Source organism: Amblyomma mixtum, chromosome 3 (genome assembly GCF_055824585.1).
Source record: "Amblyomma mixtum isolate Tamu chromosome 3, ASM5582458v1, whole genome shotgun sequence".
NCBI lineage: Eukaryota > Metazoa > Arthropoda > Arachnida > Ixodida > Ixodidae > Amblyomma > Amblyomma mixtum.
In genome coordinates this window covers 158,072,580-158,100,377 of record NC_143014.1, presented here as the reverse complement: position 1 = coordinate 158,100,377, position 27,798 = coordinate 158,072,580, and the positions used below count along the sequence as shown (strand labels likewise).

The following is a 27,798-nucleotide window of genomic DNA, read 5'->3' as shown; positions in this document are numbered from 1 at the left end:
AAAAAAAAAAAGATGACAACAAAACAACGAAAGTTTTTACGCTAGAAATCGCATGAAATCAGCAATATAATATATAAGGACCATGATGCTACACGTGATTAATTTTTTTCATTCTCCGCAGGCCCTCTTCGAAGTACTTTGTAGTCAACGAAACTTGCACAGCGATTTACAAACGCAACGCTTGCACGCAAACAGGATAATGACGACTAAAAATTTTCTCTACAAATTTAGGAATAAGTAAAGCTCATAGTGTATACGCATTTAATTTGCTGTGCATTACACGCTAAAAAAAAATGTCAAACTCCGCGAAAGCCCATGGCAACAGACATAACGAACATCCTAACTCCAGTTGTTGGCAGGAGGCCATTGCAATTTAAAACACTCCGGAGGCAATTTCGTTAGGGCGTTCAAAAAACACTTCACTGGAAAAAAAAAAAAAAAAAAAAAGATGCCTACAGCGATATCACCAATATTGTTTCCTTTGGGTAACAGCTTTCTCGCAACGATGGCGTTTCGGCTTCCACCTTCACTCAGTTGTATTTCCTTAGTGAATGCTGATTACTAGATCTGCACGCGCCAGAGCAACACAGCGGCCCACGAAGAGCTCTCGGTGAAGGTCTCGTGGTTTGCGGCTTTCTGGGGCGCTTTAACTTGCAGCGAAATCTCAGCACATGGGTGTTTTTGCTTGTCGCCTCCATCGAAGGGCAGCCGGAATATAGTACTCAGCAGCCGAACGCCATACCGACTATGGCATAGCGGCGGGCCGTTGTACTTCTTTTTCTAAGCGTCTTCCACTGCTTGGCGTAGTTACATATAAAGCGTATTATTTGTACTTAGACCTCTTTTCGCGCGCGAAAAAAAAAAGCCCAAATTTATTGCGGCACTTCGGCTCCAAGCTGAACACTAGGCATGGCTGCGAGCAGTTTTGTGCGAACTTGGAAAGTTGTTGTGTAACAAACAAACAAACAAACAAACAAACAAACAAACAAACAAACAAACAAACAAACAAACAAACAAACAAACAAGCAAACAAACAAGCTAAACAATCTGAATCAGCTGTTTTGTTGTCTCCTTCGCAGTAGGGCGACCAAACTGCCCGGTCCGCGTGGTTCCCTAACCGTTCGCCATAACTGCTGCACTGAGAACCGATTAGGAGGAGGCGATCGAAACAGCGTCTCCCCATTTGCCATCGCCAAGATTGTCCGTCTGATTAGCAGTCCTGGGGAATTTTCTGCCGCGCTCCTCGGGGAAGACGGGTGCAGGCGCTACGTTCTCGCCTCCCCAGCGGGCACGCGGCCCATTAGCGCCGCGGCCGCAGCGCGGCGCAGGACGTGACTGTGGCAGGATCGCGCGCCCTGGGCCGCCGGTAGAAAAGAGAAAGCCGCGGCTGCGCACAAGTTTTAACGAGCCGTAGCGGCACTTACGCGGACGCGGCACTGCGCGCTTGCGCCCGTCTTGTCGTCTCGAGTGCTGTCCGGGCGGCGAGCTAACGTCTTCGCAAAAATGAGGTGTGCAAGCGCGACCAACGGACGATGTTTCGCGCCCACGCGTGTAGTGCGTGTTTATAGGCGGCCGCTTGGCGATAAGGAAAGGGAATAGAAAAGCACCAAACGAGCCCACATGTTTTCGCCTGCAGTCGCTGGTCAGAGTTCGTTTCTTCTTGTTGTTTACATTTGTCCTTTTTTTTTTGCGTGGATATACTCGTTAGAAATAATGTTGGCGCCTGGAAATGGGGCCAGCTACTTCTTTGCGCCGTACTTCTCGAAAAGCGGCATAGAGATAACGCTATGAACTCGAAAAGAACACAAGGAACAACTCGCAGCCCGGTAGTGCGAACGAGAAATAGTTCCTTACGAGAATTCTGGAAGGCTCGCTGCTGTCGCCCAGTGACCGAGGAAATGATGGGAAGAACATGGTGGTCAACAGAGTTAGATTCTAACGTCATTTCGGCGTTTTATTTGCTTATAATCGACTGCACTGTCTTCTCACTCCACAGCGCTTCCGAACGTCGAACTCTGTTGGCGGTGCAAGTCGTCAAAACGAACCGTTTTATGCACGAGTAGTTCAGTTTATCAGCGCATTTTAGTGTTTTACCCAAATCATAGTCACCTGCTAACCTCCGTATATTGCTGTGTTCAGGCAATATTCTGCGCATTTTTTTTTTAATGCAGAAGGACCACTTTTAAGCTTTGCGCGGAAAATAATAATAGTCTGCAGTGGGCAGAATAAATCAGTTTTGGCCGAATACCTATGTTATGCTGACAAATCGACGCTAGTAAAAATAGTACAAGAAACCACAAGGGCGTTTTAATCTCGCTTTTTTAAAGCGTCAACTCAACTCTATTATGTTTTTCTGTAAAAACTGAGTATGCCAATGTTTGTCCGGCAAAAAAACGAAACAAAACAAAAACTCTTTATGATTGAGAAAATTCAATTTTAAATTGTTCCTGCCACTCAATTCAAACTCGCGCCGTCTATAACGAGAGCATCAGTGATCCCCGTTTTCAAGTGAATGACAATGTAGCATAGCCTCTGGGATCTCCGCGAAAAGCCGTTGACGCACGCATTTTACTTGCGAAATCGATCGGTGACAGTAACACCTATATTTTCTTTCCCTTGGCCTTTTCTAGCGTATAAAAGCTCCGTTTTCAGTGAGAGTGGTCTCTTTGACGTTATAACACCGTACAGTCTATCGATGTAGGCAAACTTCAATTTGACACTTGCCATGTTTTCCTTGGCGAAAGATTTGCCGTGCTCACAGCTCCACCAAACAAAACGTCGCGTCTCCTCTTAACACTATAATACAAAATTATATGATAAGAGGTAACTAAGAAAATTAACTAAATAAGACTGAGGGCTAGCAGGCAATAACAAAACAAACAAAAAAGTCAGTGCACTGAGTACACAGCATTACATAGTTTCAACAGCTAAAATAAGACGACGGACTAAAGGAAAAGGCAAGCCAGAGTAACGCCCTCACTTTTCGTCCGTCATATTATTGCGCAGTTGTAACTATGTCAAGTGCGAACCAACCCGCCCAACTTTGCACAGCTAGTGCCGTGCTGATTTTTTTTTACTCTATAGGTTTGCTTCAAGTGAAAAGTGCGTGAGCTACCCGCAAACTTTTCAGCCTCTCCTGATTCATGTACATACACCCTCCGTCAAAAGTTTATGGAAAATGGCTGTCGACCAGCGGCAGCCAGCACAGGGGCTCTGGACTGAGGGCATCGATTTCCGTTTAAACTTTACTCAATAAAAAATAAGTTAACTTTCTCTTCCTCCTCTGTCCAAGAAATTTCCAAGGGTGCACATAAACTTTACCCTTGCGTACAACGCATCGAATGCCGTGAGTCCCGTTACCCCACTTCATTTATTGACCACTGTACATACATGCGCACATAACTATGTTGCATGACTGAGTTTAGAATTCTAAACTGCAATAAACAGCCGCATTGACTGCGACAAGATAGACAGAACGTCATTGACGGACGTGGTCCTATGTATCTTGTCCGTGTGTGTTTCGCGCCGCAGAGCAATGTGGCTGTTCACCAGCCAGCCCGAACCAGACTCTTATTTTAGAAAGTGTACCTGTGATTTGAAAAAAAAAAAAAACCTTGAGTGTGCAAATATTATTGCTCCGATTGCAACCCCGGGTCCGAGCATACAGCGGGCTTAAAGTAACCAAGAAATAGTGGTCTCCTCCACCAACGTTTTTCTAACGAAAAAGAGCGGGCATTTTAAGACAACATGTTTGTGACACGTTCGTTCCGTTCGCTCGTTCTGTTCCTCGTCGCTGTGTCCCACGTTGTTCTGTCAAAGTTAGCGCTTCCATTGCAGAAATGCTGTACCAACTAGACCCAACCACGGTTTACTGTTCCATAGCTTTTTGACTCAGACAACATGAAAGGCTAGAGCTTTCGGCTGTTAAACTTAACAATGTTCCCAATTAGTTGTGAGGTATAAATATCCTGTTTTATTGAAAGAAATATTGTGCGCTTGGAACAGGTCTCGTGATGGGTTTGTTAAGGAGATGGCACGTTAAGGGGAGTAAAATGTACACCGATTCATCAGCATGACAAGTATAACTAGTGAGGGAGGTGTTAACGAGTCTGTCCTCGTTGAATGAACACCGACCGATATATATATATTTTTTTATTGGGGGGGGGAGTAGGGGAGCTAGGGCTTTGATCGAGTTCCACATGGGCTGCCACCAAACGGACACACGTCATTGAAAACCACCATGTTAACAGTATAGTATGGCGCTAAAACTAGCCACGAGGCAGTTTGTCATGAATCCCAAGTTTTTTTTTTTCTTTTGAAAGCAGGAAATTTAGCTCTTGTTATGTCTTCATCAGTTTATTCATTACAGCGCTAGAGGGAACTACTGGCTGCTCGCCATGCCCCTTTCGTGTCAATCAGACCCAGCCGGCAGTCCGAGCAAGAAGACCATACTGCCTTGATGCGGGAACGTGCAGCATGCAATAAATACGATGTCTTTACGGAACAGAATGGATCTCAGTGCTGAAATCACAGCCCGGCTTAACTGTCCAGTTTGGATGGCTCACGTATGGTTGACGCATGGCTGTATAGCTGGCTTTACTAGAAATTAAATACCTTCTACTACGCAGTTTAATGGTTTAATCTCTGACTGAAGAAACAAATTCCGAGTATACAGCTACGTGTACCACTCAACGCTTGTCTGCTCCCTTCTAAACTTTTGAGCCAGAAATTTGTTTTGTGCGAAGCATCTCGATAAAGCTCTCCGCAAGTCCAGAAGAATGTCCCGTGCGCGCCTTTACAACGTTAATTTTCCGAGTTTCCACGGCGAAACCCAACCATCGTTTGGCGTTCAAAGGACGCGCTGCGAATAAAATCTGCTTTCTATAGGTCATCCGAATATAGGACGCTAGCGGCAGCCTTACAGTTGAGGTCATTGCACACGCAGGGCGCGCATTAAGCGGACGACGCACTTTTATAAGCGCTCTTTTTTAAGGTTTCACTGGGACGGGGAAGCGCGCTGATCCCACTCAGAGTGAACCCGAGCTCGAATGCCCTCCCGGCGAGTCCCTCCTTCATCTCGTATTCGCCGTCGCGCGCGTCCGCGCTCGGCGGTATACCCGTCCCGATTCAAGTGCCTACACTCTAAGAAGCCCCCTAAGTATACGTTATATGTCGCCGAAAAAATGACGAAAAAGGTGCGGATAAGAAAAAAAGCAAAAGGTGGAAGTAAAAATGCTCGAGGAGAGAGCAGGACAAAACGCTAAGGCCAGTTTTCATTTTTATTTTTTTTCCCCTTAGGGTATACTTTCGTTGTTTGCTCTGCTTCCTGACAATGACGCCTTCCATCGCGCCCGATTACGCGTGGCTTGGCGCCATTTCTCGGTGAAGAGCAAGTGCCTTGTGGCTTCTTCTTTCGAAAGCGGTTCTCGACTTGTCTGTTCCAGATGCCGCCCATGCTGTGCGCACCGACTCGACGCCGCGCGAGAAGCCGTCCTGCAGGTGCGAGCTTCGATGAACAGCACTCGGCCGTCGAGCACTCAGGGGCCAAGGTGCGTTGCTCTGGCATCGAGGCCGTCGCTATTTTTCGCCGTTCACTTGGACGGTGGTGCAAATATTTGCTGCAGTTTTGTGAAAAGGGCGCCAGAGTGTCCATGGTATATCCTGCTTAATACACTGTTTATATCGGGCGCTCAAACGCTCCTGCGCAAAGCGGCGGTTCACGGTTCATTTGCGAAGTTAGAAGTACCTGCCCAAGTGAAGATGCAGTGGTTCGAGTGTACTCATTTCTTGGTTATCTTCATCTACTCCATCATTACATTTTGGAAGTGTCCTAGTTTAAAACGCAGAACAGCTGTGCTCCGGAGGGAAAATTCGAATTGTTTTGTCCCATCTGACCAGTAAAAAATGATTAGGAATCTGATGTCCTTGAAAAGGACATCAGATTCAGATCTGTGTCATTTTTTTCTGATCTCCGAAAAAAAAAAACGGTTTGACATTATCGGGACGACAGTCCCATTGAGCTCAGTTTTAGGAACAAGCATAGGTGGCAATATTTAGTTCCGTTTTCTATCAGTCTTGTGCAGCCGGCTGTGCGCACGAACAAATTCATCCTTAGTATGCGCATATCATTGTGACACTTTGTCCAATACTGCAAGACAGGAGAGAGAATGGTTCGAGCGTTCAAATCGGCGTATTCCCATGTTTTCATGGGCAGATAGGAGCCCCGCAATTTCCGCGAGGTCTATGTAAATCAGCGCTCACTTTTAGAGGCGTATTGGCGCTTATAGCGCTTAGTCGTTCATCGCTAAATGTTCTCGCGCATGGTTCAGCGGACTCAAAGGCAGTAAAGCCGAATTATATTTATCATAGAAACGAGTCTAATACCCTCAATGTGCGCCAAACGTAATGCTTCATTTCATATTGTAATCATGCCCCCAACCGTCATCAAAAGCTTTGTCGCTGAGCAGCGCTCTTGGCAGCTGCGACGAATCCCGCAAATCTGGTTTGTCATCAAAAATGCGAGGCAACTGTAAAAATTTAATTTATCTGGAATTCACTCCCACTGCGTCTGTAATACAAAAGAAGCCCGCGAGAAAATTTCACTTCGTAACGAGCACCGAGCCAATACATGGCAGATTGAGTTCGGCGCAAGTAAGAAAGTAATATAATGCCCCGCGGGAGCATTAGTGGGCGGTGCTCGATCACATAATAACCCGCATCCACGTTCACAAAGGGACTCGTGTTATTGCAGGAATTCACGAAAATGCTGTTGAGGCACGCAATGACGTTGGAGGAATGCATCTCGAAGGCAGATGTATCATTTTTGAGACATATGAGAAGAGATGAGGGCATAGGGGCTTGTTTGTGGTAAGTGTTCGAGAAAGAAAGTACTTTTTTTTTTTTCACTTTCAGTAAAATACTGTTCTGCTCGGCAAATGAATCTGCGGCCTTAGGGAGTGATTTGAACCCTTGTGAGTATGTGATTGCTGATGGATGGTTGAAGAAATGAAAGTTTAGAAAACGAACTGATAAGTGGAGTAGACAGGTATGTCGACATTAACACTATTTTCTCAAGGCTGAAAAGATATGGTCATTCGAAGTGGTCGTCAGCATGTGAAATGTGTATAGGTATATTATGCTACGGAGATGTGGCAACAGCAGATCGGATTCGTCAGGATGTTACCGCAGCGAGAGCTTAGACATGCCCTCAAGAAACATATGGGGATGGGAAACGCAGGTTAGTTTTAATTCAGAATTTGAACGTGAAAGAATATGTACTGCTTGCTTGTGTGTGCGTGCGGGTTTGCAAATTAAACGGGTGTGATTTGCACAACCGGCCGCATCTGTGACCCATTGAAGATGAAAGTGCGCATAGGGTGCACCACTGTGCGTCCTTTGTGGACGGTTTCTCCTTCCTTCCTTCCTTCCTTCCTTCATTCATTCATTCATTCATTCATTCATTCATTCATTCATTTATTTCTTTCTTTCTTTCTTTCCTTCCTTCCTTTACTTCTTTCCTTCTTTCCTTCCTTCCTTCTTTCTTTCTTTCTTTCCTTCCTTTCTTCCTTCCTTTCTCTCTTTCTTTCTTTCTTTCTTCCCTTCCTTCCTTCATTCCTTCTTTCTTTTCTTCTTTACTTCTTTACTTCTTTCTTCCCTTCCTTATCTCTCTCTTTCTACCTTGTTTTCTTTCTTTATTGCGGTAGTGAAACAATAGAAGTTCCCACAGATGTCTCCCCCGCGCGCCTCTGCCGACACTGGCGCGCCCTGGAGACATCCTTTCGTGGTTCTACTGCACCAAGCTCGAAAATATAACTGAGAAAAACGAAAAACAAAAACCATAGGGAGGGGGGGGGGGGGGGGGGGGAGAGAGAGAGAGGGGCGCATCGAAACTTACAGTATCGTTTCGCGACATCTGCAAGGTTATGGGATCATGCGTCAGACGCGATTTCAGGTTTTGTAACAGCCACCAACACTACAAAAACGAATGCGCACGCGGCCACTGAATATAAAACACACATTCCACAGTGACGACACTTTCGGGGAAGCGACCGCGCGGACCCTGGTCAGACAACGAATAAAACAGAGGTTGGAGTGAAATGATCTAGTGGATCAGTACCTCCGCACTCTTTTTTGCATCGTGGCGTCGACCCGTGTTGTGAAACCAGCGAGAGCGACACAGCCGGCAGGCCTTGCGACTCAATAGGTGTGCGCGAACTGAGCTAATCGTCTGGGCAGCCCACTGGGTTTGCGCTTTCGCATGACCCCGTCTATAGCGCCTGTGGCCATCGCGGAACGGTGCTGCAAGTATCGCTGGTCTCGCGCGTTCCTTTAATTGGAGCTCTTACAGGTGCGATGTGAAAGGGAACACAATGTCAGTGCGACCGATGCCTTGCTCCCCAGTTATGATTGAAAACCGCACTTTCTTTTTATCTTTGTGGAATAATGGTCCCGACATTAATTTACAATTTCGATGCAAACAAAAAAATAAGTTACAGGCTCTCTTGCTCTTGCAAATTTCTTGTACATATTTTTAAGGACGCGCATCTGTGGCGCTCCAGGAAATTACTCTTAACCCACTGTTCTGCCGGCACTTTCCTCACCTTTCTTGACTATCTGTTGCCTAGAGGGAGAAACGGAAAGCTAGAATTATTATGGCTTCGCACAAGGGAGCTTTATCATATTACAATGCAAACGCTCCGGCAAGGAAAATGCTTTTTGTGTCCGTCACGGAACGTGCATGCAAAATAGACTCACTTATCAGCACACAGGAAAAATGCGCACATCATAAACAACGTTATAATGCTCTGCAAAAAAAAAGGCCTCCTGTAAAGCCTGGTGCCAGGAAGGCGTGGTGCGTGCGTACCCACGCGCGCGCGTGTGTGTGAGCGCGCTTTGTGCAGACGCATGCGGGCCAAGTGCACAACCCTTTCCGAGGCCGATTTTCCAGTCCTCGCTATAATAAAACCCCATTCGGGAGACTCGCCACCCACGGCGGCCCTTTAGGGATAATGCGGCGAGGCACATTCCCGAGGCACCCTCTTCCAAGCAGTCAGCTTGGCAGAAAGCTCCCTCCGCGGCCGTCCTTCGAGAACAATCTCCTTTCACGAGCGTGGGAACTGTTCGGGCCCGCTGCTGCTTGGGCTTTGCAGCGAGCGGCGGCGGCGCCAGGCCCAGTCTTTATGGGACGGTCTTCCGGGGACCCGGCTATCGATCGACCAGCGGGGCCCCGGTTCACGCACCTGCCGACCTTTCGCGCGGCCAGTCCGAAGAAGAAAGGGGGGGGGGGGGGGGGGGGGAAGCTGCGGCTCTTCGCGGCTGGCTCGTCCCACGCATCGCTGAGTCCTCCCCTCTGCTCCGTCTTCCACTCCTGTTCGGCACGCGCTGTTCAAACAGGCAGGCCAGCCAGTGTGGACTGGACCCGTTCGAGACGTGTGTGTGGTCTTCGTCGTGGCGCACGTCGGGCGGTGGGGGTGGCCTGGGAAAACAGAACGTGGAATCGGACGGCACCTGTTGCACCTCCATACCTGCACGACTGTTTGCCTTAGCGCAGACACCAAGATGGGGGCTCCACGCTCCACTTGCCTGCGCCCCCTTTAAAGCGGTGGTGGTCACGCGGGGTGGCGCCTGGTAACAGGCGACTCCAGGAAGCCTGGAGGGTTGGAAGGACGAAAAAAAAATGTTGCGCGTGCGTTGCGTGTGTGGTCGTAGTTAGCGGAGCGAGGTCTCTTAACGTGGCGCCGCTATGCAGGTCAAAAAACGACGCTACTTTGCTATATATGGGCTATATCTAAGGGATAAAAGCGAAAGAAACAAAGAGAGAGTCCTTCGAATATGTGCGTATTACATGCGTCAGCGCCATGGTAGACTAACACCTCCTGTGAATAAGTTGCGTTACGTGTTCTACACTGATACTCCCGGTTTTACGGGCCGTAACATTAAATACTGACAAATGCTTTGTTTGCGACACCGTGCGCTGCGTTGGTTCACTGTGGGTTTTCGCATAATCCTAAAATAATGCCGGGATGCCAATGTGCGTGCTTATCAAACTTGCATGGCTTAGTTTCTCGCTGATAAAAAACAAAGAAGCATGCTTTTCTAGACGAAGAACGAGATCGTATCTGAACGCATTCAACAGGTGGAATAGTTCGAGATCCCGAAATTAAAGATTAGCAGGCTGATGTCCACTGTTTCGGAGCAGTCGATGTAATCTTTCAGAGCTCACGCCATTCCTGCATCCCAAGACTTGGCACGAATGTTTAGCGTCCTCGCTCGCACAGCTTATTCTTCTACACACCATGTACTGTGGTTCGCGCAATCTCCTTCTTAAAACCCTGTGATACACTCGGGAAAACAGCGCTATCTAGATGAATACACTTCTTTATTTAAAATTACCTGAATATATAAATAGAGGTGCTATCGTGTCTTGTCGCGTGAGTTGAATAAACAGCGCAAGGTTTTAACGGTCGCTGAAAAACGATGGCAGTGCAGCAAGTGACTATAATCCATAGCAAAACACAGCAGAAACACTGCAAAATTTTCCCGCATGTATGTAAACGCACAAAAATGCGCATCGTTTGACTCACACACTTGATATGTATGACCAGTACATTAAACAAAAAGCTAGATGAACTAAAGGGTGTCTTAGGCAAATTGACGCAATACACAAATTTAGGCTTATGCGGGGGGCAGATACATAAAAACCGATTCTGACATCAGGAACTCAATTTTATTTTACATTGTTCGTAGTTTTAGAAAGATTCTTGGAGCCGTAAGCGCTGTTTACACTAAGTCTGAAGGCCATGGGCCTGAAGTAGCTTTATGTCGTGCCGTGGATTGTCTAAAAAGTGTTAAACATTTCCCACGTGGCCGATAGAGCACTGTGGAGTAATAGCACGGAGTGCCTTGTAAAGGCGATACAAGTATACCAAGCAGGAGACGAGGAATTGGTGAATCGAATAGTATGGTATGCTGTGGTGTGGCGGGGCACGGCACGGCATGGCATGGTATGGTATTGCCATGGTACGGTATGGTACGGTATGGTACGGTATGGTACGGTATGGTACGGTATGGTACGGTATGGTACGGTATGGTATGAAAAGGAGCTGCACTTATGTTTTGAGGGAGCCAGTAGAATAGGGCTCCATATTAATTTCGAACACCTGGATTTCTGTAGTAAAATGGCAGTTTGGGCGAGTTGGTTAAGCATCTTGTAATAAAAACAGCGCAAGGACACAGGACGAGAACGGAGAGTAGACACACACGGCGCTGAAGGGTGTTTATTACTGGATTTCTGGTATGGTACAGTATAGCACAGTTTGGTATGGTGCGGTACGTTGTGGTATGTTGTTATGGTAAGGTGAAGTATGGTATTATATGGCACGGTACGGCAGGGTATGGTATGTATGGTATGGTGTGGTACAGTTCGGTACAGTACGGTATGGCATGTATGGTATGGTACAGTACGGTATGGTGTGGACGGTACGATACGGTATGGTAAAGAGCTGCACTTTGCTAAGAGGGACGCCGTAGCGGAGGCCTACACATTATTTTGACTATACCTGGGTTTCTGGTGCGGTAAGGCTTGGTACGGTATAGTATGTTATGGCGCGGTACGATATGATGTTATATGGTATGGTGTGTTTAACGCCTCGAAGCTGCACGTGGCTATGACAGACAGCGTAATGGAGAATAAATTAAACCGCGAAAACCACTGAAATCCGAATCCGCTGCTCCGCGGATGATCCTATGATTCGTTCTGACTCAGCATTTAGACGCCATAGCCACTGAGCCATCATGACGGGCGGTGAAACGAAAAGAAGTGGCTACGAAGAACCAGAATAAAGCTTTCAACTTCTTCTAATGTGGACTAAAGTCACTCCCAAAGTTGGCGTATTTCGCTCTGTGAAAGAGAGCCTTGCTATGCCAGACCTTCCTATCTTGTCACGCGGCCTCATGAGCAGCACACTTTTTATCAGGGGTACTTTGTTTGCCGGGAACCTACTTCGGCATCATGGGCTGCACAAATTTTTAGTTAGGTCTGATGAGCTGCGCACGCAAAGGACGCGATAAGAGCTTTTGTGCTTATCTCGTAAGGGGTATGAATTCGACTTAAGAGTAACCCAAAAATAACAGGTTTCTTTTTTTGCGTCTTCCATTGTTCAAGCAAAATATAGCGCAGGTAGGACAACGAGTTGCGCTAGAGTTGCGATCTTACGGGAGAGGCGTGTTGTGAAATGGCTGTTGCTAATAAATTCTTTTAGTATACCTAACAGCGGTGATTATCGGACGTGGAGTGATTCCTGCGGCGGCAACATTTCGTGTGCACAGAAGTGCATCTGGCACAGATGTATCTGGCAAAGCGCCAGTTCTTCTCCATGAGTGGCAAGGCTGGTTGGCTCGCTTGGATAGCTGCGTGCGCTGTGAAAATGCAGAATGATTGGCCCACGCAGAAATAAGCGCACTCCATTTGACGCAGCAACAGCCTGAATGTGTCCTCGGAAAACTGTGCGTAGAGTTCCACGGGTATAGGAATGTCGTCGTACTTTCCTAGAGCCCTTAATTGTCGCGGTAAAGATCGTAGCCTCCGTCCAGCTTTCCTATTTTCTAGCTGCGAGGTGTAGGTTTCTTCGACAGGAAGAAGATTTACCTTAGAAGCAGCAAACCCTCGGAGTTGACCGTTTCATTTACACTGTTCTGGCAAATGAATACTACGCAAAAGCTAATTTCTTATGATTCTGAGACAAAGCCACGTGTTCAACAGTGCTTGCCTCTTGGCGAATAGAAGACCACAGGAGCAAACAACAGGTGGAGTTAAATTATTAATTCCTTCACTGAATGGCACACAGTGCCGTCCGCCAGTTACCACCATTAGGAGACGCAACGAGGCGCCTCGCTTGAGCGCACGGGAAAGACCGTGAGGAGACGCAGCGTTAAAACTCTGCTCTTTCATTGGCGGCCGGGTTTTCCCGTGCGCTTCGCATTCTTGGGGCGAAGCCATCCCCGAGCATTTGCTGGGGGAGGTGACGAGAGCGCACGTTTGCTACGCTCGATTCGCTGCCTGGAACCGTGTCAGGCGCACGGATCCTCTGTGTGCCCGCCGCGGAAGGTGACGAGAACGTGCGGCTGTAACCGTTAGTAACACTGGCCGTTTCCCGAAAAGACTCTCAACGGCTCTGCGGAGTTCTGCGTAACCTTCGAGGCGGCGCTCCCGTCGCTTCTTCCGCTTCCCCAATGAGGGAGATTTTTTCCTCGCCCAGCCGGTGCTGTCCTGACGCACGACCATGAAGATGGTCGGCCGCGTCGAAAAACGAAGGTTGGAAACAGGTTTTCCGCAGAGTGTAGTCGCTTCTGGTGATAAATTCACAAGACACATCACATCACCAGTTTTTTTTTCAGAAGCAGCTAGTAGCGATGCAGGTTTACGTAGAAGTTATTTCGCTAAAATAATAAAAAAAAGTTGTTCTACATAACAGTCATTGACATTTATTGTCACATATTCTGCGCGTAGGTCCTTTTCACTATACTGGTTAAAGAAATATGTTGTGGTTCTGGCTATACCTACCACACCATCTTTAAGGGGATGTTTGTAGCGCGACAAAAACAGACAAGGGACAGAAGACGAACGGGACAAGCGCTTGTCCCGTTCGTCTTCTGTCCCTTGTCTGTTTTTGTCGCGCTACAAACATCCCCTCAAGCAAAATGAACCAACTCGCCCAGCAAAAAGTTTTGTTAACCATCTTTAAGTCTTAAGTCGAAAACATACACGCACCCGCATACAAATAAATGTTGAAGCGTTTTGTAATATAAGGGTGCTGTCTTGGAAATCTAGTACCATTATACATTAGGAAGAATTATCTGTTCCAATGATTACGAATGATCGCTATGAGTGCATAGCAGTTAGGTTCTTAATAACAGTTAATGTTACTAAGGTGCCTAACACCACGCGGCCACCGCGCGCTTAGTCGAAACGACGACGAAGCGGCGGTTGGCTCGAGAGGTGCGCTTAGGCCTGGCTCTTGGGTTCTCCTCTACGCTTACCTGCATGGCTCTCCTTGGGTCGTGACTCTGGTGGAAGTGCTGGGTCAAACGCTGGAACGGATGGGGCCGGTTGCGGCGCTGGAACGACCGCAGTGACCGGTGCCCTGTGTGCGTGCTGAACTTCCTCGCGGATGGCGCTAGTCAGGAAATGACGACAGGAGCAAACACTGCTTGGAATTGCTGCAGCTCCTCGCGGACCACGGAGCGGATGAGCTCGCGAAGGGAGCTCGGATTTGCCCCAGGATCGTAGTCGACGGCGATGTCCAACGTGCACAGCGTGGAGGCGTAGTGACTGGACCTCTGCTGCAGCAGCTTCTCCATGCGCACAGCGTCGGCCAGAAACTCCGCGACGGTGTTGAGCGGGTTTCGTGCGAGGCCGAAAAAAATTCAGGGGGCACTTTGACTGTCTAAAGTGCGTAGAGGCGAAAGTGTTTTCCGATCGAAGCTTCGCCTTTAGGAGTGGAACGCGACAGCGTGTTGTAGCGCTGCCAGGGGGTCCACGGAACGCCACCACCTGTTCGGCGCGATGCCTTGCCCTTTGAACGGAACGCTTTTTGAGGAAAGGAAATGGCGCAGTAATTCTCTGTCATCTCGGTGGACACCGGAACCGCACCGTACAGGAAGGGAGGAAGTGGGAATGAAAGAAGAAAGAAAAAGAGGGGCCGTAATGAAGACAATGAAAATTGTATTTGAGGAAAGGAAATTACGCAGTAACTGTCTCACATATCTCGGTGGACACCCGTCAAAAGCGTGACACCTCTGCTGACAAGCTTCTGCTGACAACCTTCTGTCGACAACGATGAGGCATTAAAGACTTTCGCCTTAAAAGAGCTGGTCTTTGGTGCCGCGCATTAGGTGCCCCAGCTTCTTCACTCATGGCCGGGTCGGCGCGATGTCAAAGACGCGTCACATCCTCGACGTACATTGCGACACTCTCGCTCGAGAGTTAGATGCGAGTAGTCAGGGCACGCTCCGCACTCTCCCGGCAGTCACTGTTGGCGTACGTACTCAGAAGTTGACGGCGGAATTAAGGCCTGCCAGGGAGACAATGGCCTCGCGATTCTCAAACCACGTCCGGGCAGCGTCTTCAAGGCTGAAGTAGACATTCCGCATTTTCGCAGCGTCGTCCAGCTGTAGAACATCGCGACCCATTCGTAGTGAGCCAGCCAGTACTCAGCATCCTCGATCTGGTCACCGTGAAAGGGCTTAGGGGTCCACGGGGTCTGAAGGTTGGGATAGGAGGGACCGGCGGAAGGGCCAGTCGCAGTCAAGGTGGGCGGTGGCGTTCCCAAGAGTGAAGTGGAAGGCAGGGGCGCTCCGTCAAATGGGAAGACCTCGGGGGACAAGTCTTGGAGCCTTCGGCTTGCACGATGAACAGGGGTGGTCACGAGAGGCGGGCGCGTCGAGTTGTCCGCAGGAGACGGATGCATCGATCACCCCTCCACCAGCGTCAATAATAGTTTATAATTATGTTTATAACTTTTTCTGCAACTGCCGACATGTATACAATTTTTTCGAGTCATGAGGTTCGTCCAAGAGCGTCACGCTTTGCCAAACAAGTGAGGCTGAAATTAGGTGCTCACGTTTTCGTGAAACACGCTTGTATTCCAAAGCTAAGTAATCTTCACCGGCTTGATATTGCTGTGTGGCGGAATTCTGCATTCTGAAATGCTGACTGTGTAGCTCATATAACTTGCTGTGTACTATATACGCGCTACATTAATGCTGAAAATCAATGATTGATTTTTATTCGCAACTCTTATTGTAATGGGCACATTGCGGTTCTACAGACTTCGTTTAGAATCTCGAAGGCCTGTTTCACATCCTGAAATCAATGCGTGGTGCATAAAATGCCGTGTAATTTCTCCTTTCCTGATATACATGCTGAAAGAACAAGGAGTATGCGTAGCAAAGCACTTAACCAACGGCGTGGAAGACACGCAGATGATGTCTTCGCGAGTGAAGATCGTAGTTTGCTCGGAACCGGAGGCACGCGGACATTGCTGGTAAGCTGAGAAGAGCAGCGGTAGCCGCGAACCAGGGAGTCCGTAAGATGGATCACGAGAAGCGTTGCGTAGTAGCAGATATCAACGGGGCAATGCGAGGAGTAGGCGTGGTGAGAATTTTTGAACAATGCGGAATTCATTTAAATGGCAAGCTCGCCTCACGGGTTGTATAACCACCTGAGTTCCAGGCCCATTGCTAAAATAATCGCCGAATCGGTCCTTGCCCGTGCAGCAACTTATTGGCTTACATATGTGATCACATTACTTTCGAAAAGAAAAAAAAAGGTGTGTAGCACAGAATCATTTTTCTTTTCTCAGCCCTTACCCGCGCAGCCACTTATTGGTTTACATATGTGATCACGTTACTTTCGAAAAAAAAAAAAAGGTCTGTAGCACAGAATCCTGATTTTTTTACCTCTCTGAATTTCCTTTCCCCTTTGCGCTGTCCAATTACGTGTTGTGCAACGATGTTTAATTTGATTCCGTTCTTTCTCGGGCTTTATACAACCCCCCTTAAATGCCTAATACTCCAGCTAGAGCCTGTGAAGTACTGGAATAAATGTATAAATAGGTACGCTGGCGACTTCCAGGCCGCGCAGTAGCTTTTTCGAGGTCCAGCAGTCACTCAGAAATGTGGATTAAGTGTCATTCGCCAAGGAAGTGCGCTTAGGTAAGCTAAAACCGGCAAAAGGGTCAGTGATAACACATGAAAAGAGAAAAGACAAAAAAAGAGTTAACGTTTGGGCCAGTTACGTAATCTTGCAACGGCGCTGAAAGACAGTTAAATGAGAAAATGAGGAAGGGCTAAAAAAATAAACATGAATAGATGTATAGGCGGTTCGCGAGACACATATGCGGGACCTAGCAGAACTACAGCTTATCGAAAACTACATTTGGAAAGATGCTGCTCGAACAAATAGAGGCAAGACAAAGGAAAGAGGGGACACGTTGATCCACCAAGGTACGCATGGGAAGAGTTTGTTAAAATCAACATGCAAAGAACATCTTGAGGTACCGGGTACAGTTGGCGGAATCAGGGTGCGGGTACGATTGTTTACTTTTGAACGGGCATTTAATGCAGATTGGAAAACCGAGATCTAGTGCCTAGTACAGCGTTTTACCGATAACAAAAGGCAGTTGGGGATAACGTTGAAGTGGCCTTCTTGGGCGTTATGAAGGGCCACATCGAAAAGCTATATAATGCTATAATTTCGGGAACAACGCTACTGTAGTTATTGTGAACAGAGAACATAAAGAGAAGCAAAAAAAAAAGAATGATTCTGGTATCAACTGGTAACTGCTTGATGTCAGAAAGAATTTGCAGCAAGGTCTTTAGAGTGGATTTTATCAAGAAGTTATCAAAAACATATTATCTGATAAAACACCTTATTCGAAAACAAGTGACTTAGGGCACGGCAAATTGAAACAAACAGCAGCAAATAAGACAGCAAGCATTAAGGCAGGAATAAAGTAGCGCGCCCTTAGTAAAAACGGGGATTATAATCGAATGAAATGGGTAACGAGAAAACTAAACAATTAAAACGGGCGAATAACTGGGAAGGAAAAAGGACGTCACGAAGCTGGTGAAATAAGGAAATTATGAAAGTCATCGAACAGAGACGCAAGGCTTCAGCAGAGAGGTACAAAAGGCACAGTTTCCGCAGAACAAAATGTACAAAAATTTTTATACACCATCAAAATAAATTTGGGGCGCAAATTCTCGTTCTTATACAGTATCACACTTCTGCGTTTTGTGCAACATAAACTTACTAGTTAAAGGGATACTGAGGCGGTTTTCGAATCAGCTGATTTTTCGGGTTTTGAAGTAGTGTCATTGCTGATCAGGTCTGTGAAATTATTTTTTCGATTTTGGCTAAAACAGTGGCGCAATCACCAATTAAAAACGCGATGTTCAAATCTCCCGCGCCCCGCGCGAGCGTAAGAGAGGAGAACAGCGGAGAGGGAAACCTCGTGCATGTCGGCCAACGTGACGTCACGTTGAGGAGCCGGGGATACTTCGGCGCACCCGAGCGAGCTTTCAGCGCGCGTTCTTTCTCGTGCTGCGTGCGTTGTGACGTACAAAGCGTGTCAGCCGACCTTGAGTATCAGATTCAACACGAGGTACTACTCTGCGTTCGTGTCCATGAACAAATACGGCCGAGACTGTGTCGTCTTCCACTGTTTTTAGCAAGGTCAAAAGCTCGCAGCGCAAGCGCTCGCTGCTGTGACGAAGAATTCAAGCTGACCAAAGCAAGCCTACTCTGCTCGAAGCACTTTCGTAAGAGCGGCTACATGCAGAGCTTGTCCCTAATGTGACCTCTGGAGATTTCTGTCGAAAAGGCGCGGCTGAACCATGACACAGTTCCTTCGATTTTCTCGCGCATGAGAGGCGTGTCACCATTCCGAAGAAGTGCCTCTTTTAAAAGTAGAAACATGCTCACTTAGCCCATGAAACCTTATAGAGGCTCAAGCATGTGTCGCTCTCCTCAGCTTAGATGCGGCCAGACCACCTGAGACGTGCTCAGCAAGGCTCGGTTTGTGATTTTATACTCGGTTCGACGTGTCCAAGCAAGCAAGCAGAGCAAAGCACAATAAAGCAAAGCAAGGAAGCAAGCATCGAAGCTCTTCATATGCGGTATCTCGTTTAATCGTAGCTAAGCAATTAAAATGAAAGCGTTTGACGTTGATTTCGGATGCAAATTTATGAGAGAAATGAATGCCAACCGAGTTTTTCTAAGAAAACACCGCAACCTTACTCGGTTTCTTCATCAAGTTGAGGCAGCGGGCGAGTTGCAGCTAGCTTGGCTTTTAAACACAGATATAGTTGGCAACTACTTCACTGAGCCTAAACTGCAAATCTAGGAAGGGCGAACGTTTCCGAGGCAGCGATTAATATTTTATGCCATCTGCTGAACGCGCCATGAGTGAAGCAGCAGCCTTGTGCGCGTATTTGGCTTGGTTTCCAGCGCACTATGATTGCGTCACTATCTTGTGGTCACATGCCTCGCAGTGCTTGGCCACTGCGCTTCGCTAATTTTGACACCAACTTTGTGCTCCTTCACCGTTTCCTTGAAATACTTTCTTGCCCCAACCTGCAACGCCGGGTACTGAGAACAGGATTTTTTGTACACAGTGCTTTGGGCCTTTTCTTTAGGATGACGCTCTTCCGGGCGAGCCAGGAGGCGTTCGGTGGTGGTAATTGACTTGAGTATTGTTCGCACCCATTCCTTTCCGAGAATACGAGCCGAGGTTGTGCTGGCACCTTTTACGCATGGTCTGCATCGCGTCTTTGACGCTGGCGTATGCTTGTGCTAGGCGTAGAATTTTTTGCTTGTGTCTTTTTTGGTTTCAGGCGATACGTAGAATGAGCAAACTGTAGTATCCTTTTCTTCGGAGGTCAGTAAAAAAAAATAGTCGTCGTATTCGCGGTTACAACGACACGGAAAGCTGCGATCTGCACTCAACGCAGCGCCGGATCCGCATCGGCAGCTTCTCCAGTCCTCAAAGTGACGTCACGACCTCTCTTGACCAATCACGGGCGGTGGCGCGCCGCGCGGCGTGCCCCGCGGCACAGGCCGCATATTTCGGCTAAAAAAGGCAATTCGCGCTTGTTTTTGCCGTATTTGGATGCGATATTCCAGTATACAGCATGAAAAACTATAGGAAGGCGCTGCCAGCCCGATTTTCAAAAAAAGTGCTTCAGTCTCCCTTTAAGTTAGAGCCTAGCTCGCGGCAGGGATTCGAACTGGTGACCTATAATTTGGGGTTTTGGGGTTGCGTAAAAAAAAACGTATCATGCTTGGTTCGAATGTCCACCAAGATAAGTGAGACTGTTACTGCGTCATTTCCTTTCCTAAAAAAAAACTATTTTCGATTTGTCCAGCGAGCAAGGCGTCGCGCCGAATTGGCGATGGCATATGGGCTCCCTGGCAGCGCTGCAAGACGCTGTCGCGTTCCACTCTTAAAGGCGAAGCTTAAGCGTCCTCCATAATTTTTCAGAAAGATGTGGACAAGGCTGATATTAAATCCTACAGACCACTTACGACAGCGTCCGTTATCTAGAGTTAGACAATGCAAACAATAAAGTGTAATATATCGAAAGCGGTAAGGTAATGGAGAACGTCACAGTGGTTTCAGAATCGGTAGTTGTTTTGATGGTAGCTTGTCCGTGCTTGCACAATGCAAAGCAATAGCTACGGTGTATACCAGACCTTTCTATTTGCCCATTCCTGAACACCAGGAAGGCATCAGACAATAAATTGGGGGCTTCAATGGAAGACCAACGTATGAACGGGCTAATGATAAGATAACTAAGTTGCGGAAATAAATGTACTGGGATAATAGAGTTGATGTTGGACGGTAAGGGTAAGCAGTGGAGCAAGAGCCGATTTTCAGGAAGGGTTAAAGAGAATTCCTCGAAATCTTTTCTCGGCAAACACTGATAGTTTGGCTTCAAATGGATCTCATGACGTTTGTTCGGCAGCAAAATGCGCATTTATGATTGAGAAATTGGGGTTTAATGTTGCAGTCTGTTTGGAATATCAATGATTACCGATTAGAAGGGGCTGGTGGTTCAGTGCAGCCTCAGAGGTCCGCACAAAAAAAGAAAACGCACTTGACGTCTCTGCAATTAGTTTTGAAAACGATGCGGGGCGGCGATACCTGGCTTTCCTTTCATTTTTCGTTTGTGTGCGTGCGTGTGCGTGCGTGTGTGCGTGTGTGTGTGTGTGTGTGTGTGTGTGTTTGCGTGCGTGTGTGTGTGTGTGCATTTCTACAATTAGAGGGCAATAATCAGCGGATACGGGCCAACTTCTTTTTCCTGGGGGCTCCTTTAAAACAAGGTTGTCCGTCATCGCCGCAGATCATCATAGTTTGTGAGAGAAAAATAGAATAAAAGCCACAATGAAGTAAGCTCGCAATCCCTCTTATGGACTAGGCTTAGGCTTAACAATTGATTTGGTTTGGTTTATGGGGGTGTGACGTTCCCGCCTGTCGGGGGTCAGTCACAATGCAACGCAATATTTGTTGCTATCTACGGGTTCTGCTGAAGCGAGGAGAATTGAGCCAACACACAACGCCTCCGAGTCAACCTTATTTATTCACTCTCTGCCTGAAGGTGAAACTGGGGGTTCCGCTCACCGCTGTCTTATATTAGGCGTCGGTGCAGTCCGGCCAACAGGTGCCTCGCTCTCGGCTGCTCTGGCGGGGTGGCGCTCAGCCTGGTGACGGTCCCACGGTTCGGCATACTGGCCCGGCGACCGCTAACTGGGGCTTCCATCTTGACACTGTCAGATCTTTCCAGGCACCTCGGCTAGCGGTACTATGATGGGGTGAGGCGTCAGGCTTCTTGGGCGTCTCGGCTGGCGGTCAGTTTGCAACGGACCCCTGAGGTCCGGCTTCGCCGACTACAGACCAGCGCGATCTGCTTCCGTTCACCTCGCCCGTCTCTGCTCGTTCTCTCCCTTGTCCCTTCTGTCTCCAACGCGTCTCTCTGAGGACAATCTCTTTCTTTCCTTCGGTGTCCTCCTCGCCCAACGGTTTTTCGCCGTCGCTGCTCATGCAGCCGACCAAGGGCGCCCGCCGATTTTCCACGAAGCCGCGGCCGTTACGACGCGAAGGCCGGCGGCCCCGTTGGGGATGTGTCGAAGGGGATCAGGTGTCCCTCGGAGAGCAACGGTTCCCCTAAACCAGCGTCTCGCCTCCTCTGCTGGGAGCCCTCCTGGTGCTAGCCGCCGGCCTCCCCCGCCACCTCAAGCCGTTACGCGGTCTGTCGGGGCGGCCGCTACTAAGGCTGTTGCGTTGCAAGACACTGCTGGCCTGTGGGCCCGCGAACTCCGGGAAACTGTTTGTGCCGCGAGCGTTCCAGCCTACCCTCGGCGCCGCAGGGTGCCGGCCTCGTCGCGAACGCGGGGCTGCATGTTCAGCCGAAGACGCACCCCTCCCGAACTTGACATGTTTATGAGGGTCACGGCTGTCCTCTCTCCTCTTTAGCCCTCTGGCTACTTTGCACGTCTTTCTGTTGCGGCCGCCGGTTTCCACACAGCCGCCTTCGCAGACGGGGCAGGGCAATAATTTTGAAGCCAGAAACAGTGGCTCTGGTGCTAGTCGGTGGAGTGAGTTCTTTTGGGCCATGCATAGGTCTCCCGTACACAGCCCTTCACAGGGGTTTAACGTCCCAAAGCGACTCAGGCTATGAGGGACGCCGTAGTGAAGGGATCCGGAAATTTCGACCACCTGCGGTTCTTTAACGTGCACTGACGTCGCACAGTACAGGGGCCTCTAGAATTTCGCCTTCATCAAAATTGAGCCGCCGCGGCCGGGATCGAACCCGCATCTTTCGGGCCAGCAGCCGAGCGCCATAACCACTGAGCCACCGCGGCGGGGCTAGGCTTAACAATTGTAGAACAGTGGCGCTGTTGGGTGCGATGCATGCAGGCAATATTGCATGGTTAGCTGATGAGAAAATGCATGTAAAAGTTTCTTGCGAATATTACTTCTGGAAAAGGCGACGCTCTGTGTTTTAATTTTCGCTTAACTAAATCGGGCTTTATAACCTCCTATGATACAAGCGGCCGCAAAACAGGCGCATTCACATTTGCGAGTAGCTGACGTCGCGTGACTGGTTTTTTACGATTCGATGCGGTCTCACACCCTGCTTTCATAGAGTGTTCCGAAACCGCAACTAATCGACCGAAATCGGTCTCCAAAACGTCCGCTACTCGCAAGTGTGAACGTGTCCTTGGGGTTATAATGATATCAAGGGTAACAGAGCATAAATTATCTATGGGGATTCGTGAATGAGGGCAGGGTGCATGTGGAAAAGTATGAACATTCTTTTATGGCAGATTTGAGAGAGGCAGTAATGAAGCACATATATATACAGCACTCAATGAAAGCTGGACTTTTAAGAGCTGCTAAAAGGCATGTGGACCCCAGTAATGCTACCAGGACTTACGTTTCGAAAAGCACTATCCTGCATAAGGTCAGAAACGCAGCAGGGGGCTGGAAGTCAACCGAAGATTACATTTGCGTGAATGGCGTATACATGCACGTACTACGTGTATACGCTGCCGCAGTTGTTAGCGCCTTGTGCTTGAACGTTGTGTCTTTTTCTTTCTTGGCGGTGTTAGCGGCAGCAGCAGCAGCAACAGCGCTGAGGCCGGCCTTGCAGTGAGGGCCGCGCCCTAGGCGCACGATGCGCTGATGTCGGGCCGCCGCCAGGCCCTCCTGTGCGTCGCCCTGCTCGGCTTCTGGGCCCTCGGATCCGGCTGCCTGCACTGCAAGCACCGCGCTCGCATCCTGCGCTACCAGGTCGGTACCAGCCTGCGACGTCGTGTGTCTGGCCCGTGCGTCTGCCTCAGTCTACCAGACATTTTTGCGCTATAGGCAATGGACCGCACGTGTGTTTATATGGATACAGTCGCGGAAACAATAAAGAGCACCTCGCTTCGGTGTTCCAATTCTTCGCTCGCGTTGTGCAATAGAAATAGGTTTTCTGAATTTGTGCGCAAGTCCAAAAGAGACGTGTACTTGCGCACGTAAAAATCACGCATTAATTTTCGCCAGGTAACGCGTCAGAAGAATTCGGCCACCGAAGCGTGGTCCATATTATTCTGTCGGCGACTGCACGTGCAGGAAATCTATACTGGCCCGCCGTAACTGTCCAGCAGATGTTGCTGATCCAGATATATGGGGCTGCGTGGAAGGATAAAGAGGCAAGATATGTTGGGACGAAGTAAATAGAAAGAGGAAAGGATGTGTCGGAACAAGTTTCTGCCGGGCAAATCCGTACTCAACGTAACTTTCAGACGGGCTAGATCGTTCATGGTTTAGAAAGTGGAAAAACGCGCTTGTCCCTTGTGCTTCTTCTGCCCTGGTGTGTGTGTTGTCAGTGCCTTTCTCCACTTTATGAATCCGTACTAGAATCAAGAAGTAGCATGTTGGTGCGTTAGTTTCGAGCCGTGAAACGCTCCTGCCGGAGCTGTCACATAAATGCTGCTTCCCATGCATGCGGGCGGTGTGCACGTAATATTAAGGGACAAAACAAAACAGCATGGCGTGCGTCCTCTTTCGAAGAACTCCATCCGCAAGCGGCCGCGGTAGACCTCGCGGCATGCCCCGACGGATCCGCGATGCCCCGGCAGTGGTACGAGGAAGAGGGGCCCGCGACGTCTAAGACACTATAGGGTATTAGGTGGGGTGTTTTGTTGGGTTTTATGGCACGTATACGCAACTAAGCACATCATGCGCCAAACGCAAGGCTTAGCATTAGGTGTTAGGCATGATGTCTAACGTCGCTAGTGGAACAGCTTCCAGCACACAGGGCAGGCAGCTCAGTCGCCGACCTAGGACGAAGTCTCATTGTGCACTTGCAGCAGTCGCTCTAATGCACGCAGCGCCAGCGGCCGTCCGGCGGTGACGATGTGCGGCCTGCGGCGCGGGTGTCGCGGCACGCGGCAGCCGCGTCGACGGCTGAGGAGCGCCTGGAGCGCGTCGACTCGGTGTCGTGCGACGGCGCCGCGGGCTCCTTCCCGGCGGACGCGGCGGACGCGGCGGCCGCCTCCGAGGCGTTCCGCGTGGTGGACGTCGAGCTGCCCGAGGCGCACGCCGAGCTGCTGCGCCAGAAGGTGGACCTGGCCGCCCGCCTGCTCGTCCCGGTGGCAGCCCACAACAGCGAACGTGAGCAGACAAGCACTTTCTCCGTTCACATCGATAAGGCAAGCTTTGCTATACTGCGGACGACCGTCCGTAGCCGGCGCTATCCCTGGCGCTGTGCTTGGCGGATAATCGTGATGTGCCGATTATTCGCGCCCTCAGATACGCACTCCTCAGTGTCTTTTGTATGGAGGACGTAACGTAATCCGGTATGGGTTTTATGTGTTCGAGCGTGCACTGGCCTCGTCTGATAAGCTCTACTTCACGACCGAACTGCAAAAACCGTTTCATCGCTGAAACCTGACCTTGGATTGACCTTCTGAGCCTAAGTAAAGTGAGTAAATAAATAAAATATATACTTCCGCGACTGGGTTTCGAACCCGCGGCGGTTCGAGCAGATCCGTTTCTCTGGCCTTTGCACGAGAGCACTATATGTTATCTCCGCAGCCGATCACGCCTCGTGTTAAACTGCAACACACTCTCGCGTTGTGCATCGCACGTCGTCGTCGTTATCAACCAATACTACTATCGAACTAATATCGTCGCCAGACGTGCCGATGACCGAGCAAAACAAAACCATGAGCCAAATAGGCTGAACACATGCTTTCGCACGTCTACTCGGTTTTGAGTACGTTAAAAACTAGCACTTTTTTGCGGAGACGGCAGTGCTAATGCTCACGCATGAAAACGTACATACATGCCATATTTGTTTCTTCGCTGTATCTTGTCTTCTTCGCGCAAGTACGTGCCTTATTATAAAAATATTACATGAAAATATGTTCGTAAGGCTGTTACCTTGGCGAGTTTCGACGATATGTAAGAGGCGGTTGCTTCTCATGCTAATGGGATATATTTTCAAGACACCAGAGGTCGTCCACATGGATGCGCACCCGCGATATACAAAGCTGCGCTTGTTCCACCGTTTCATACTCCAACACAAAGACAGCGCAGCTGTTCAATTTAAACTTTTCCTCCATCACAGAGTGCATCGTAACCTGGCTCGAACAAGAACAAAAAATAAGCAACGACATGATTTTGCTCTAATTCAAGGGCATTTCACAGCTACCGAGTGATACGAGCAGGTCACGTGGTAAGATTATACAGTAAAACTTTCCCGGCTTGCCAGCACGGTTTCTAATTTCGCTCTATTTTCTGCGATGGTTTAAGATTAGAACTCTTCGTTTTCATGAGCGGCAGAACTGAGCTCGGCTAAAAGCAGCCTTTTTTTATAGTTTCCTTCATAATTTCGTCATGCCTCGGCTATCTGTCCCTAGAGCCATGCGCTCCATCTTTATTAAGGCCCGCGAGCTGATATGCAAATGTCACTTTTACTGGAAAGAAAACGAAAAGGGAAGTGTGAATAAAAAGTACAACAATGCGCGCGCATAGTGACGCTTCCAAGCAAAGTATAACGCTTTTCTGATTCGGCCTCCAAGTGGAATACGCGTTCTCTCCGTGTTAGCGAGACATTCGGGTCTTCTTATCGCAAAGTTACGCTCCGGAAGTTTCCGTGAACGTCGCGCATTTTTCTCTTTTATCAGAACTCGATGCGCAAATCATGGTAGCAGCAAGCATCGTATATACATGCTATGTTTACGAAGTCAGCGCGCGAGTACTTATTGCGCGCATTTGCCTAAGTGCGTTCAACGCACGTATACTTCACGAGGTGAGATAGGAAGTTAGTCCGCAATTTTTCCTCGCATTACGCGTCTCTAAAATGCGCAAGGGGGAACTGAGGCTCACACGATCAGACTGTAGTAAGGTAAACAAACCTTCGGGGCGAGACGCATACGCAGGAGCCGCCAGCCTCGGTTAAATTTCACTTCTCAAGTCGTGTTTCGCCGGAGGGAGAACACGGCCGAGACTCATTTGTTCTCCGCAGCGAAACATAAATTGCGCAATTCATTTCGTTCCTTTTTTTTGCCGACACGTGCAACGCGCCGCGGTGTGCAGAGTACGCGCAATGCACCGCACCATTTCGCCGAACGCAAGTGACGACAAGTGGCTCATTAAATTCAAGCGATGAGATAAGCGAGGTTTTCCCCTCCCGCCGTTTCCTGCGTGATAGCACACGAGGTCAAAAATGTATTGGTTTCGGCCAGGGTGAAGGGAGGGGGGGGGGGGGGGGGGGGAGGGAAGGGGGATCGCCGAAGCAGTTCCGTTCTTGTACGCGACTCAGCGTGGGAGAGCTGAAGCAATTTATTTCTCGCCCTGAGTGAAAGACAGAGACCGGGTAACCTTGCGTGGTTTCTGCACGACGGCGTTAACTCTTGCGGCCTCCAGCGCAGGCAGCGAAAGTGCTCCGCGGCCGTGACGCGAAGCCATGCGTTGCTGCAGTTACCTTACAGCTACCTCCTCCATTTTTCAGTCTGGGCCGCGCCCTGACAGCGTTGCAATTTCAGCGCTGCATTTTTCTGATGCCTGGCTGGCCGCTCGCGTCACCTGTACTTGACGTAGGCCCCATCGCGGCAATTTACTCTCGCACTCAGTGTTCGTTAACTTTCTGCCGTAGATGCGCCATAGTTTTGTAATGGCGTGGCTTTTTATTTTTTTTTTTCGATATAAAAATGTAGCTCGCTTAGATGGGATAAAAACTGGCGTCAGTGGCGCGTGGCTTTTATGGAAGCAAGGAAGGAACGGATAAGTAATTTTTTTTCGTTAGGAGGAAATTACGCCCTTGATATATCCCGTCGTGTTCGGCACATTCTTCAGAGCTAAAAAGGAGCCGGTTAGGTCCATGCAGGGGTAACAGAGGCATAATGCTCGCATGAATGTTTGGCAGTGATCTTGAATCCGGAGGAGAGCCGCGACACTTTTGCGCTCACCTCACTTTTGCGTGCCAAATGTACAGCCGCATGTAGCGTCGCGCTCCGCGGAATGAAGGGCCTGTCTGGAACCCAATGGCCGAAATTTTTTGACAAGAATAACATCTTAATGTTACTTTGAACGATTTTTGACGCGCAGCAACATATCTCCACATCCCTTCTACCAAGCATGACAGAAGTCAGGGTAGTGGCCGCAACCAAGGAAGCGAAGAAGCAAAACAAAAAAGGACGCAGAAAACCACTACCAGCCTTTTCATGCCGGATTTGACAGGTTG

General features: G+C 48.8%; 1 protein-coding gene across 1 annotated transcript in view; it reads left to right on the top strand.

Moving 5' to 3' along the window:
* The window catches only part of LOC149352483 (putative G protein-coupled receptor CG31760), a 142,883-nt gene that overhangs the window by 59,292 nt on the left and 55,793 nt on the right, over nt 1-27,798 (top strand). Inside the window, exons 2-4 of the mRNA XM_089581674.1 lie at nt 5,445-5,549; nt 23,174-23,354; nt 24,440-24,722. Coding sequence (XP_089437800.1) covers nt 23,247-23,354; nt 24,440-24,722 — 391 coding nt within the window. The 5' untranslated portion in view covers nt 5,445-5,549; nt 23,174-23,246. The remainder of the gene's footprint in view (nt 1-5,444; nt 5,550-23,173; nt 23,355-24,439; nt 24,723-27,798) is intronic.